This window comes from Pyrus communis, chromosome 6 (assembly GCF_963583255.1).
Source record: "Pyrus communis chromosome 6, drPyrComm1.1, whole genome shotgun sequence".
NCBI classification, from domain to species: domain Eukaryota; kingdom Viridiplantae; phylum Streptophyta; class Magnoliopsida; order Rosales; family Rosaceae; genus Pyrus; species Pyrus communis.
In genome coordinates, this window is record NC_084808.1 from 12,107,826 (window position 1) to 12,123,231 (window position 15,406).

Here is a 15,406-nt window from a genome sequence, read left to right on the forward strand (position 1 = left end):
CTCTTGAGAATTTTGTTTTATTTAGATGCAGGTTTCTTTGTTCTCAAGAAATTGGGGTTACTTATTCAAGTATGCTTGTATCTTGTTGTCTATAGATACCTCCATTCGAGTTGTGTGAAATTTTGAAATACTAACTATATACGCACTCGTAAACTCTGAACAACGAGCAAAAGTTTGATCTAAACAGCAGATCGATTGGTATGCATTCCATTGTTGTCATCGACACTCCAAAACAATATAGAGATTAAACAAAGAATGAGCTTATCAAAATCACACCACTACTCCAAAGAATGAAAGAATAGTTGGAATAAAATCATGAAATAAGTGGTCATCTATATTAGGTTTTGGTTTCCCTGGTTTGGCGTTGTACTAGGAGGGATGCTGAATGGATCTCCAAACGGGTTTGCAGAGCCTGCGGGTTGCATTGGTTGGGAATATTGAGAATAATACGGGTGAGGTACCATCATCATGTTTTGCTGTTGTTGCTGCATGATTTGTTGGTGCTGTTCTTGTTGTTGTGCCATTAACGCCATCTGCACGTTTGTAGGGGGTGCTATGCCGTTGGACATTGCAAATGGGTCTTGTATGGGTTGCTGTGCTGCTTGTTCAAATGGATTTTGCAAGCTCGTCGCGCCATAACCATACCCTGCATTTTGGAGTTGTAACTGTCTCCTGGCACCTTCATCTTCATACAAACTATTAAGTAACAGATTATCAAAGCCACCAGCCTGACAAAACCCAAACGATGTCCATGAATATAAACTGAAAGAATACGAATACTAATCTATACATGTAAATCTAGTGAATCGGCAGTGGCTCGTAGCTCCAGTTGTATTGCGCATTTACCAACACACTGAAAACAAGAGTTCAAACCTCCCTTGCCCCTTGGCCTCCTTTTTACGAAAGAAAAGTCCGGTGATTGAAGCCCGAAACTGAGATTTAGCCACGCAAACAACTGCAATCTAAATGCATACTTAACTACTCTACTCTAGACCAAGTTAGATTTCAGATTCTTCAATTCCTTGATTCAGAAAAAAAGTGTGAAGGTGAGTATGTATGTGTACTGAATCTTGTAGTCAACTAACTTCACATTGAAAGAAATTCAATCCCAAACTGTCTAGGAAGGACCAAGTGGTTCAAGACCATATTGATTCAGTGAGGACTAACCAGAGCTGATCCCAACACTATCCATATGTAGCTTTCATACCATTGCACTGAAAGCGAAAGGGCAGAAAAATAAAATCATTTTGAAAAGCAAAGAAGACTAACCAACTTTCTGTCTTGGGGCACTTGGCTGGTATGGTTGCTTGGTGTGGTCACCAGCGCTAGCTCCCAACCGGAAGTCCCAGCAAAATCATTGAAATTTGCTCCAGATTTTTGTTCATTCCCTGAAAATGTATAAATATGATTTTATAAAACAGAATTCATAAAGTATATCAGCAAACAAATCTTCAAATTCGACAATGCAGACATGTGTAAATTTTCCTCAATAATATAACATGCAACGAAACTTACCCTGTGGAACTATCGCAAGAGCCAGGGCATTGCATTCTTCTATTTCTGCAGCTTTTGGATTTATTTCCCTTAGACCCTAGACAATGAAAAGGAAAGACACAACATAAATGGAAAAAATCCAGACTGACATCAGAGAAAACATGAATTACAACGCATATATAAAATATCGTACCAGCAGATCAGTGTCCTCAGTTGATATCAAAGGAGGAGGTTTGACTTCTTCTTCCTTGGGTTGGGGTTCTTCCTCTGTTTTAGCCAGTGGCTCCTCAACTTTTTCTTCTTTTTTTTCAGGCTCTGGAGGGGGAGGAGGTTCTTCAGGTCTCTGAGGCTGCTCGTCTGTCTCCTGGTATTCCTATTGCCGGAACAAAATTATCAGAAATTTGAATATTAGAACTAATAGTTCAAATATACAAATAAGCATGACCGTTGTATATACAGCATGTCAACAGCAATTGTGTGCGACAAATATTTCAAAGAGTCTTAATGTTAATGCACATACATATCCAGTACTCAAATGTTCATACTCATATGGATTCTATCTCACCAGTCTTCTGTTAATGGAACCTGATTGTGGCGCTTCCTTTATATACTCTTCCATTGTTGCAAGAAATGAAGGTGGCGGCTGTTCAGTGTAGAGAAGAAGATTTGTGAGAGACCATGCAATGGAGTCAACTTAAATATTCCAGTAGAAGGCAAAGTGGAACCTGTCTCAATGTAGGAAACTGAAAAGTTCTAGCAAGATCCAAACCCTTGCAGTATTCGTAAAAATCTGCAAGCGCTTCAGCCTGTAGGTCGATAGAGAAAAAACTGCTCTTGAGGGTATCGTTATTAATTTAACTATGGGAAAAGGTCTATTCCAGCAATACATGTTTCGCTACAACATATTGTTATACAAACGATTCAAAAATAACGTATCATTGTGTACCTGTTGACCAGCTCTTTTGTAAATATTGAGGGCTTTAACTGCGTCGTGTCTTGACATATCAAAGAACTGCAGGAAGATGCAACTCGATTTGTTATAATTTTAAAATAAAAAATGGAGGTATCATATGATAACTGATTCAGCTCAGAGAAATATGAGTCTAGAAGAGCCTTACCATGTCAACGAGATTTATAATTCCGTCATTGATGGCACAATATATTTTAAAGCTCTCTTTTAATATCTACATGGAGAAGAACATTGTTGAAGTTCAGAAGGAACTAGTAAAAAGGCATATATTGGTTTTCTCAAGGAATTTAGGTTTCATGCATACCAGAGCCAAGGCATATTGTATGAGGTAATTGTTATAAGCTGTTCCCTCGGGCTGCAAAATAAGAGCAAATTAGAAAGTACAATATAACGAACAAAATGGTTCTTTCAAGACTGTTTCAGTAAGAGAGGATGTCGTGGACCGATTAAATAAAATTTGGCTCAAAGAACGAAGCCAGATCAGACTTTCTGTATCCATATTAACTTATTACCTGGCAACCCATGAGGCAGAAAAGAAGTTGCTGCAGTGCAGGTAGCTGCTCCAAGAGCGCATCAGCACTCAGCGTTCGTGTTCTACTATGGACCTGGTGGAGTCAATGGTATCTTTGTTATACTAAAGTTGAACATGAAATTCAATGAGAGACAAAAAAAGTAAAATTTTAAATCATGAAAATGACAAATATAAACCACACCTTGGTTGATCCTGGCAATGTTTTGGTCAAACGCTCTGCCTCAATGTCATATTTCAAAACTTTGAAACACTCCAGCCGTTCTTCTAAAAAGAGCGCATATGTCCTAACCCAAGCGGAGCAATCCCAAGCTGCAAGGCAAAAGTTGGTGTAAGAAGGGACTGTTACAAACATCGGCCACATGTTACATAATATATCGTCATCAAAGGCGGAAACATTTTACCAAGGGGACTTGAGTCATCTTTAAAATAGGAAATTTGGAGAATGTGTCCTCTCTGCGAATAGTTCAGAAGCTCCTCTCTGAAGGTAGGATCACCATCTCTCAATGTTCTATGAATAACTATCAATGTCTTTATGGCAACCTGTAGATTGTAAACTTGTCACTTGTTAAGTGACCTGGTAGATTTTAACAACTATTTTGCTACTGCTACTGGACATACTTTTCCTATATGCATGTTGTACCAGCTATGAATGACAACAAAAACAACGATAACAAGAAGCGAATAAAGGGCATTACAATCCAACTCCTTGTCTTGGACAATCTCTTGGCCAACGTGTGAATGCAGTATGCCACATCTGCACGTGGACGATTCACTGATGTCGCAGAGAAAATCTCTAGGCAGCAGAACAAGAAATCAAAAACACACCCAAAGATTAATCAGAAACGAGAACATGACTGAATTGGGAAAGCTCATCAATGCAAGGAATTTTGACCATGGAATTCAAAATAGAATTGGAAAATAGAATTACAAACATTATGTTAACAAATACAAGGAAATTGAACGTAATTGCAAATCTGATGGCCACACTAAGTTTATAATGCAGATTCATATCCTCATCATTCAATCAGACAACACATCCATATCATACAATTCACAAATGTAGGAAATCAAACACAACTCACTTCGAATATGACGTTCCTTCGGAGGGCACTCAACGTGACTGGTTGCCTTCACTGTGGCGATATCCAAATCCTTCCAAAAAAACACAACCCACATTTCAGCAAAAATTGCATTTCATCAAAGAACCAAAATGCAAATGCATTCACAGAGCTCATCAAAACAAAACCCACAGGTCAAAATCGGTTCTTTTTCGCACCTTGAATTCGCTGTTGACCTTGATGAGGCCAACCTTGGTAGAGTCCTTCAGAGCTCCATAGGCCTTCCGAAAGCTCTGAAAAGTACCCATAAAAATAAAAGTTGGTTTTTATCTATTCATTGGGTTTTTCAAAAACAACAACACTTATAATGTGTTGGGATTAAAGAGATCAAACCATTGATATGATGTCAGAGGAGGAGATGGTGGTGGAGACGAAGGTGGTGGTGGTGAAAGACGATGTTCTTGTTCTTCTTCCGAAACCGTGTCGTTCCAACAACAAAAACAATCAACGACTCTCTCCTCCCCTCCAAAATGTCCGCAGCTGGAAGGACTATTATTATATGGGTATTTTCGTAGTTTTATCCCCTATTTATTATTAGAAAAACTAATGAAAATAATTTGAAAACTTTAAGTTTTAACGATAAGGACAAAATAAAGGGTAAAGTGAATAGTACCAGGATTGACTTTTTAGTGTAAAAATATGGTTTTTCGTTAAAGTGAACAGTACCGTAGGTTTTTTGTTAAAACTTCTATTATTATTCTCCCTCTTTCCAAAATAAGAAGTGAAAAAATTTAAGCTTTTTCGTGTTAATTGTTTGATCAGGAATCATTTTCATAGCACGAACATAATTTAGGTAATTTAGACAAAAGTCAATAAAATTTCTACTATTAAGCCATATATCAATGCTACAATTTTGTTTTGGACTTAATCAATGATATATTTTTATTAATTAAGCATAAGTCAATGATGAATGTCATATAGGGCTTTAAATCATTATAAATAGTTAGAATTTGACTATTCTATCATTCTCTCTTTCGATCCAAAAAGAAAAAAATCATTCTCTCTCCCTATAAATGTTATATGGGTTTAAGCTATTATAAATACGAATTTAGATCCTCTCTGGATTAATTTTGTGGAGATCCTACGGACCGATGGATTTCATCCATTGATACAAATCCAACAACCAAGGCATTAGCTCATCAACCTAATCCTGCACACGAGTCAGAACCACCTAATGTGGTCTGTACGACAGGCTGGGTGTAAAAAGTACGCTCAAGTGCTACGATCATGTGAAGGCTGTGCTAAGTATCGTAAGTCACCTACGAGTCGGAACCACCTAATCTGGTATGTACAACAGGCTGGCACCTGCCTTGGATCCAAGGTGAGCATGTGGTGCGGGAGGTGAACGATCACGTGAAGGCTAGGCCCTAGCCTCAGGCGGAGCACTAACACCAGGGTATAGGATAATGAGCACTAAATGCATCTAAACATAACCATACACACTGCAATTACTATCATCAATATGCACTCACATGAAGCTTGCATGGGCTTCCGTAGCGTCATGCAATAATATGCATATCTATACTAATGCGTATACTAAAATGTAATGCAATTGACAAGGCATTTAAAAATTTAAATCCATTTAAAACCATTTCTGGGAAAATGGAAAACATATATACATATATATATATCAAACCAAAAGTCCACTCACCTAGAGTCTGCACTACAACTCCCTAGCACAAACATCAAGGCGTCACGAACGATCGGCCCCTAGAACAATTATCAATCCATATCTCAGAATCCTTATCAATAGAACACGTAACTTACATATCCTATTCAGGAAGATCCGTATGTCGGATTCCCGATCCGTAAGTTTCTAATATCCTCAAATATTACGTACTATAACGTATCAAGGTTTGGTGACGATCCAATGGTCGGATCATCGATTCATATAATTATCAAGTAACGCACCTTAATCAAACTAGATTCACAATAATCAAATCACATCATATGGATATCAAATCTGAGATCAAGATATCAATTTAGTGTAAAATAGAGTAGGCGGCCCACTGGCCACGCGCCGTAGGTGGTGGTCGACCGCCTAGACTCGCCGGAAAATTCAACTATTTCTAAAAATTACCAAATTTTACAGGCAAGTAGATCTCGATGAGGGGAGAAATTTTTATACCTGGGCCAAAGTCCAATTCAGCCGGGAAACCCTTGAACATAGCCTCGAATCACCGGAAACCCTTAAATTTGGGTGTTCTTAATTCAACTCCAAAACAACTCTGACGCCCTAGCCAATGCATGGGCTTTGTTACAGAGCTCTAAGGGAGTCTAATGGTGGTGGTAATTGGAAGAACACGTTTCAGATTTGGTGGATCTTGGCCACGGATCTCACGACACCCACGGGTTCATTTCTTCTCGATTTCAAACCTAATCTCCTCAAATTTGATATAGAAATGGTAGAATAAAGGTCTATATGATGATTGGAAGTGGTAGATCGGCTCAATCGATAGGAAAAATGATGAATTTCACCGGAGAAACCTATAGGTCGCGATTGTGTTCGCGGGTTAAGGGGAATCCGGTTTGGTTCCCCACCTCCTCCTCCTTTCTCCTTTCCTTCCTTTCTTTCTTCTCTGATTGTTCACTCTATCATCTCTTATTTCCTCATTGATCCGGTTTCCCCCTTCTTTCTCTCCTTTATCTTTTCTCCCAACCGTCAATTTCTTCTTTCTTTAAATCTGGGCCACACACATGGCTTTCCAAATTAAGTTGCAAAAATCTGGAGCTTTCTAGAAAATAACCAATTTACTAAAATGCCCCCGATTTTAAAAGTTAATATCTCCTTCGTTATAACTCCAAATCACGTTCTGTTTGCGTCCACACGTTTGTAGTAACGAGTACTATGAGGATATGCCAAGAAAATGAGTCTTATGTGACACGACATGGCAGTCAACAAAAGTCAACACTTTGCCTCAAAGGGCATTTTCGTAAATTCACTTATTAAATTATATAAACCATAAAATTAGGAACGGGTCGTTACAGGTGAGGCTTCAATAAAAAACAATAAAATTTGGACCTGTGAAATTACATTATTGCCCATCATTTTTTTTGTGTGATAGAATACTAAGTTGTCTTTTCACCGTCTTTTGGTTGACAAAGAAAATTTCATTAATTAATAAAGATAAATGTTATTGATATATTGTTAATATTGTAACTTTTTATTGATTTTTCAAAAAATTACCCATATAATTTTACCATACTATTTTATGTCAATAATAAAATTACATATATTACTTTTTTCACACGATGTTGTATGATTGGTATAAAATGCTATGTGGCGATATACGTATATTATGCAAGGAAGTCTTTAAGGAAAGGGATCCTTATTTTTTTATTAAAATAGAGTAGTTGTGGGGTCCACACCATATCAAACTCTAACAATCCAAACCACCTATTTTTCAAGTTGTACCTCATAGATCATCCTTACAAAATATTACCCAAATCGGAAATATTTAAGACATCTAATTGGGTTCAAAGAAATGAATGATATTTTGTTATATAAGTAATAATGAAATTTGATCTTGATAATTAAATAGGCAAATGGTTTCGGATTGAATTGAATTTTTATAAGGATGATCTATGAATCGAGACTAACAAAATAGCAATGTTCTAAAAAAATGGCCTAGGCGGTCACCTAGGCCCTGGGCGATGGTGACCTGAGGCGTTTTCTTGCAAATTGGTTGGGCTCTAGGTGGGCGAGGCGGCGCCTAGGCAGGCTAGGCGGCTAGAAGGTTTTTTTTTTTTTTTTTGTTTAAATTAAAAAAAAAAAATCCTATCTACATTACTATATTTCCTTATTTTCCTCCTATTTTGCATTTTATGTGGTTTTAAATCATGAACTTATTGTACATATGTCATCCTATAATACTCCTTACTATGGTTCTATGGCATATATGCTTAATGTGCTTTTAATTTTTGGATTTGTTGGATACTCTTTTTGTATTTTCTTATTCTTTTATTATCTTATCCATGGATTTCATACAAGTTTAATTTTTTGTAAGTGTCAATATGCACTTATTTACAAGATATACAAGAAATTTACCTAAATCTGCTTAGGCCGCCTAGGTGCCCGCCTAGACCCCCGCCTAGTCGCCTAGGTGCTAGGCACTAACCTGCCACCCGACTAGCGCCTAGCATTTTTTAGAATCTTGCAAAATAGACAGTTCGGATTGCTAAAATTTGATGTGGAGTGAGCCCACACTTAATCTCTATTTTTTTTTTTCAAAAAATGGAGACTCATTTACATAAAAGACCTGTATTATGTATATTGTCTTCCTATAAATCGAGGGACTAGTCCATAAATTTGTGTTTTAAATAAAAGTAGCAGTTCTGATAAATAAAAAAAAGGAAGTAGCAGTTGGGTTAATTGCAAGAATTGAAAATGGTGGGTATCTTTCTGCTTTGGAAAGTACTGAAGTACCCATAATTGTTTAAGGCTTGGTGAAGAAAGGATGGTGTTTCTTGTCACTTGGATTAATTTAGTACACAGTATAGAGATTTTTCTCCACTTGGAAGGAGGCAGATTGTCTGCCCTCCTATTTTGGTGTCCTTCCCATCATTTCCTATTTGTGTGGTCACGGTTAAACCATGTCAACATTTTATATTCCTATTGCTTTTTGTCTTATTATCTCTATAAAAAAAATCAATATAAAATATTGATGTAGCTTAACTGTGACCGTACATAATAGGAGGGGATGGGAAGGGCACCTAAACAGGAGGGCAAACAATCTGCCTCCCACTTGGAATCAGGTTCTGATAAATTGACAAATGCCAAGTACAGGCTGGATTAGAGTGTGGAAGGAAGGGCAGGCTGGAAACATATGGTGAATCACCACCTACACCATGCCACTTCAAAATCTTATAAGAGTATCTTGTTCGATAAATATTAACAATCAATGATCAATTTATATATGCTAATAAATAATAAATACGAATAAATAATTTAACAAAGTATGAACAAAAAGAAATAATATTAGCAGACAAACTGAAGATTGAGGCCGCAATGTCCTTGAAATAGAAATTTCGTCCCTACTCAGTGCTTGTAGTTCTACGAATGTCTGCTTCACCAGGATTCAACGATCTAAGTTAGAATTCCAGCACCAGAAAACTTGACTTCTGGCGAATTTTCTTTGTGGTTCTCTCAGTAAGGATGTTTGGGGTTGTAGAAGAATTTTATTTTTCTGTGTACTAGATGTCATGCAAATGGATGTATATATAATAGGTTTATGCCTGTTCGCAACAGGTATGAGAATGAGATGCGTCTGTTAGGAGACATCTTCTTAGAGGGGTGCTTTGCTCTTTGATGTTCTTTCATCACTTCAAACTTCATCTGAAAAGATAAGTCTATTGATATTAAAAATAATTAATTAATTAAATTCAAAATTAATTAAAAATAATTAATTAAAGAATTTAATTATTACAGCTTGAGCCCAAGGCCCATATTTTGATAATTAATTATATATTAATTATCAATTAATTAGTACACCCTTTGGTTAAGTCCAATTTTATTCTCTATGGTCCATCACACCAATCACTTTCTATAAAGGACAAAGCCTTATAAAGTGAGTGAACCTTTTGGTAGTGACCAATGTGGGACAATGAAATTTCTACTCAAAATTTTCAACATATCTTCAATGGAAGATCGTAATATAAGATAATAATTTGTTTAAAATGAGTTCATCGTCACATGGCACTTCAATCTAATTCTACACTGTCATGGCACCTCGCATGACCTTATACATACCTAGAATGAGTTCACCGTCATATAGAACCTCACCTACCCAAAAAATGCTACACTTACCATTTTTTTATATCATATTTGTACCAGCTCTCTAATAGAGATAGGGTTCACCAACACATGTAGTCTCATTTCTATTAGAGAGGTGATACAAATGGGGTATGAAAAATGTGGTAAGTATAGCATGTTTTCTATGTATAAGGTCATGTGGAGAAAAAAAAAATGATATCGCATTATTGATTCAAAAAGTCACGATGACAATGAATTTATTTTATGTAAGTCATTCTCCTAAAATGGGGTGTCCAAAGGAATCTTAGGGCTCCCAAAAAAAGATTTGCCGGGATAGAAGTGTTTATTGTTTATATATAACTGTGTCATTAAAAGCCATGCACTTGAAAAAATATGTAATGGAGAGAATGTAATTTAAAGTTATATTTCTCATACTCATATTCTATATAATTATGACAAAGATTGTAAATCTGACATTGACAATCTGCAAGATCAGAACATATACCCCTCGTTTGGAAGAATGATTAGTTATTCACTAAACACAATCAAATGATGGTTATTATATGAAAGTTTTACTTGGGTGTCAATTAATAAAATATATTGCTGTAATGATGCAATGAGTCCTCAAACTTGAGACATTACAATTGTTTTATAGATACGTTTTTGATCATTTGATTATGCATCATGACCCTAGAGTTTGTTCCGTGCACTATTAGTGTCATGGATATATTCATAGATGAAAGTGAATGTACAATAAAGAATTTCTACCTTTAGTAATATAGGAGAATACTCTAAGATATGATTCGAGAATCTTAGCTCATAGTATAAAATAGGATGGTAATTTTTATACACCTCTTTATCTCCCACACACCTTTTTCAAAATTTTAATATTTGTTTGCTCTTATTCAAGGCCCACCTCTAAGATAAAACAAAAAGGATAAAAGAGAAAACAAATATAAAAATAAAAATAAAAATAAAAAGATTTTGTGAAAAATATAGTGTGTGTGAAAATGATCACCCTATATAATTTAATTACATAGAGTTCTAACTATATACATATGTATGAATCATATAAAGCTAAGGATTAACATTAGGGGTTTGACAAAAACTTCATGCCATATCAATGTGATTAAGAGTATTCATTTAGTGAAGAATCGTGTTCTATATTTCAACTGAATGCATTCTCTGTCTTTTTCTACTTAGCTTGGGTATTCATGATGTTCTGCTAAGGGTCACTCATGACTTGCGGAAAGCCCTAAGGAAAGGAGAATTGCATGAAGGTTTTAGTTTATAGTCAATTAGTAAGAGTTCCAATTGTCCACTACCTTTCTAACTATCACCTTGGATCGCACATTGATAAGCTTAAGTTTTGGGAAAACAAAAAAAGATTAAGTTAAATTAATTTAAAATAATTAAAGCATAAACTCAATTAAGATTGATTAAGTTTGTTAAGTAATTATAGGGTTCTTCACTTGTAAGTGAGAGGTCTTAGGTTCGATTCTCGCCAAAAGCGAATTTGAACCACATTATTGCTAGCTCATTGTGACGATAAGCCACCCCCTCCTCCTTAGTGTAGATAATATCGTTTATTATAAATAAATAAAAAGTAATTACAGGATTAATTACACATACACCCCCTGAGGTTTTTTTGTATTCACAAAACCTGCTCACACATCACAAACATCATTTGACATTTTAAAATCATTTCACAAAACCCTCCTTTTACGATTCTGTTAGTTTTATGCTGACATCAGTATAAAATAATCTTAAAATGGAAAAATTAATATTTTTGTAGCCAAACACCCCCACTTCATTAATTTTTCTATCGTTGACAAAAATAAAAATAAAAATAAAAATAAAAATAAAATAAATAAAGCCTAGTCTTTTTCACTTGATATTTTTTTCTTTGATCTGCCTCTAGAGTTAATCACCTAATATTGAATTTGAATTTGAATGGTCAGCGAGCCTCACGCATTAAAGTAATATACAACCAAAATAAAATTTACATGTCTGATTTAAAAACAATCCAACATTTTCATAACAAATTGCAACAATTCAAAATAGAACTTAACATGAAAGATATAGGAAAATGTAAAACCGAACATAATATTTCCCATATATTTATATATACTAAAAATTAACACAAAAAAACACTGTTCATTAACAGTGTTCTTCCATTTTCACCCTTGCTTCTTTTCTATTATTTCAACTTTGCCCTATTGCTTTGCTGTCAAATGAGTAACGGTTTTGTGGGAAGGTGCTCAAAGGCTCTTCCATTTTCTTTTGTTGCTTTTCCCTTTCTCTTCCTCTCTGTTTCTGTGCTTTTCTCCCTGCGTTAATCTTTCGTGTTTCCCTGCTTCTCTCCACCTCCTCCTCCACCCAAGAACCACTGGTCAATCTGGTTTCTTTGGCTTCTTCTGATGGCGGCCAAGTCGTCATGGAGGAGATGAATGATGGAGGTCAATCGGATCTTGAATACGATTTCTACCACTAGACTTTCCCAAAAATTAAGACCATTGTGAGGTCGACGATGGTGCAGATTTACTCCCACCAAAAGAGTGTCTCTGCTCAGCTGCTGGGCCTCTTCTTCCATGACTACTTCATTCAGGTATATCCCAAACCCCAAGATTCTTTTTTTCTTCATCCTTGCGGCTATTTCTCATATGGGTTTTGTTCTGATTGCTCTGCTTTTAATCTTGATGATACTTTTCTTCATCTTTGTGAGCTTTTCTCAAATGGGGTTTCTTCCAAATTCTAATCTTACTCTGGGTTCTCTAACTTTCTTCATTTTTGTGTGGGTTTTTTTTGAGGGTTTTTGTTTTGATTGTTCTGGATTTTCTGGTTTTAGTTTTGATTTCTTCTTCCCTGTTTTTTTCTTTTCACAAACACCCCTTGCGGGTCCCATTCTCGGATATCCGAATATGCGCTCGAACTAACTCTCCGAGGCCGCTGATCTTGGATTCGCCACTACTATATTTCCTTACTCGGATTCATTTCTGATGTTCTAATTCTACGGAATTAGCAGAATATCATTGATCGATAAAAGAATCCTCTTTCGTCATATTCTCTCGGTAAAATACGTACATCTCTCATTTTCCTAATTGCTATATTATTGTGTTAGTTTCTTCCCTGCTATAAGTATATACATATGTGTGTGTGTGTGTGTAATTATTATGTACATATGTATATCCCAATGTACAAAGAACAATAGGAGAAGTCTACATGCAACATAAAACTAAGCATTAATTTGGGAACTAGTTCAGTAGACATATGGTTTTGTACTTTCATTTTGTCAATCTTCTCTTCTGTATTGTATCGTTGTTTTGAAAATTCATTAGGAGAACTACTTCGAGGTTTAATTCATTTTGTGTTATCAGTTTTCTTAAGTGGAAGCAATATGTATGTTTTGTACGGCATATTTTAAATAATTACATAAAAAATTACTTTCTAAAGATTGATGTGAAAATTTATAAACTAAATTAAATTTAAGAAACGCATGAATGAATTTAGCAAAGAATTTAGCAAAGAATTGAAGTGATTCCAAGTTGTTCGCTCTTCTCAGTTTCTGTTGCTGATCGGCTGTCATCACACTATGTAATGAACTCTTCTCCTTCAAATATATCATCTTCTGATTGTGTAATCTTCATGGTCTGTTTGGTCTATTCCATTTCCAATTGTATTATCACTGTTGGTTCTATGTTTGAAGTTGGAAAAACTCATATGTTGCTTCTACAATTTGATTAATAGTTCTTAATTAGAATTGGCAAATTCTTTTACTAAACATTTTTTTACTCATATTTCTAACGTAGGAGGTTCATTCTGATTTGAGATGGAAATTAATGTTATCAAGAGTTTAAAATGTGATGTAAGACAGAAACTATTATGATTTTCTAGAGAAAATAAGTTTTTAAATGAAAAAGCTGTAAAAACAAAGTCAAGGTTAGGTTAAAAGGTTTAAGAGAGTAAAATTGGGATTATGAAGGGTTAGATAGGTATGGGTGGGATTGGTTGAAGGATTTGATGGAAGCTAACTCTTAATTATGATGCTGTTAACGAAAAAAAAAAAATCAAGAATAAGTTGAAGGGTTTGAAAGAAACTAAAGTGGAATTAATTGGAACCGAACTATTCACTAGAAATCATTATATTTTTAGGTGTATTCGGAATACAAAGTACTATAATAAGTGGTATATGTAGTTTATATTCTCTATACTTTTTCTTATAATCTCTTATGCCTTGGTCTAATTACTTTCTTGTATTCGATATGTTTTTGTAGAAACTTGGTTGCAAGGCAAGTTGAAAACACACAAAAGTTTGATCGCATCCTATAGAATTGCCAGAGAAGGTCATCTCCATTTTCAGACAAAATCAGACTTCTTTTTGCACACAAAAACACTAGGTAAACACGCCTTATCCTTATTTTCTTCATGATATAATTCTACTGTCTATTAAATTATTTCAATTTTTTTTGCCTAGCCTGGGATGCTTCCTTAATGACCAACATAGCAGAGGACAACTTTTAGTGTTGCAATAAACAACATTTGCCATTAATGTTTTTGGACATGAAGCAATTTGTGTTTTTTCGTATCCAAAGAACTTCGTAATATTTTTAATAGACGAAATAGGTTTCTCTTTTGATATTTAAATTTGTTTCATTCATGATGAGGTTGTGTATAATTTGCATTGGCATTGGTAACTCAGTTTTTGACTCAAACACTTTTTATGAAGATTGAAATTGCATAATCTTTCGTATAGTTTTCAATCTCGCAGCAATGCGCGGGTACAAATTCTAGTTATACCCAAAATCCAAACCAAAAGTGAAAACCCAACTATAGCAACTTCTTCAAAATGATTGATTGCCAACAACTTGGTTTGTTGCAATGGCTTGACTTCTAATCTCTTGACATGGTTCAGGAGACCAACATTCCTTCAATTTGGAATCAAACTTCAATTTGGTTTGTGAAACCAACCTTTAATATGGAGAATCACCAGGAGCCACTTCACAAGGGTATTCTTGATGGGGTTGTTAATTCTTTTTTCAATCTGGAGCAGAAATTGATAAAAGTTTACTTTTATAATTTTATCGATGTCTTACGTGTGAAAACAAATAATTTTTTTATATGAAGTAAGGGCACATTTTTTAGCGTCGCCCCTGACCTCAAAAATCATTGGACTGACCCTGGTGACTAGGGAAAGGTTTGATTTCAATCGATTCAGATTTTCGCCAACAACGAAATTTCGGTTCAGTTTTCTTCAGTTATTTTTTGGTTCGAGTTCCCTTTATTTTATTATTATTTTTTTTATTTGTAAATCAAGTTCATCCCAAAATTTTGCTGCAAACGTAGAATTTTGAGCATCATTACAATTTGGTCAAATCCCAATACCACATCACAAATCTAAAACGAACTTACCACCATTTTGTAGAAATGATGGCCCACGAAACCAATTATTTTTAAAACAATTGGGGAAAATGAAAATTTGAAATTCACAGAGGCGGAGTGGGTATGGTGGCTGCGGAGAGTCGCAGAGGTGAATAGACGAG

The 15,406-nt window shown here is 35.3% G+C and overlaps 1 protein-coding gene and 1 long non-coding RNA gene across 4 annotated transcripts; one reads left to right on the forward strand and one right to left on the reverse strand.

Moving 5' to 3' along the window:
- Positions 1 to 201: 201 nt before the first annotated feature.
- On the reverse strand, positions 202 to 4,566 carry LOC137738184 (putative clathrin assembly protein At5g57200). 2 transcript variants are annotated; one of them, XM_068477810.1, is made up of 16 exons: positions 4,448 to 4,566; positions 4,273 to 4,347; positions 4,079 to 4,148; positions 3,692 to 3,789; positions 3,398 to 3,536; positions 3,178 to 3,305; positions 2,977 to 3,069; positions 2,769 to 2,819; positions 2,613 to 2,678; positions 2,441 to 2,506; positions 2,220 to 2,300; positions 2,060 to 2,137; positions 1,688 to 1,867; positions 1,516 to 1,591; positions 1,270 to 1,388; positions 202 to 728 (listed from the first exon to the last, which is right to left on the reverse strand). In XM_068477810.1, the coding sequence occupies exons 1-16, from the start codon at positions 4,448 to 4,450 to the stop codon at positions 333 to 335; spliced, it is 1,719 nt and encodes a 572-aa protein (XP_068333911.1). In that variant the 5' UTR covers positions 4,451 to 4,566; the 3' UTR covers positions 202 to 332. The 2 variants fall into 2 exon arrangements, with proteins under 2 accessions (XP_068333911.1, XP_068333910.1); XM_068477809.1 differs by lacking the exon at positions 4,448 to 4,566 and having other exon boundaries at positions 4,273 to 4,362.
- A 7,928-nt stretch (positions 4,567 to 12,494) lies between these two features.
- LOC137738311 (uncharacterized) lies at positions 12,495 to 14,906 on the forward strand. Of its 2 annotated transcripts, XR_011068885.1 has the most exons (4): positions 12,495 to 12,937; positions 13,429 to 13,460; positions 14,141 to 14,263; positions 14,341 to 14,906. It is a non-coding gene; the product is annotated as an uncharacterized lncRNA (long non-coding RNA). The 2 variants fall into 2 exon arrangements; XR_011068884.1 differs by having other exon boundaries at positions 14,141 to 14,906.
- The last annotated feature ends 500 nt before the right edge of the window (positions 14,907 to 15,406 follow it).

Coding starts and splice junctions, on each gene's coding strand:
- LOC137738184 (XM_068477809.1), bottom strand. CDS start 4,362: ATGGGTACTTTTCAGAGCTTTCGGAAGGCCTATGGAGCTCTGAAGGAC. Junction 2,679..2,768: donor TACAATATGCCTTGGCTCTG/GTATGCATGAAA, acceptor TTCTCCATGTAG/ATATTAAAAGAGAGCTTTAA. Junction 729..1,269: donor TGCCCCAAGACAGAAAGTTG/GTTAGTCTTCTT, acceptor GGGTTTTGTCAG/GCTGGTGGCTTTGATAATCT.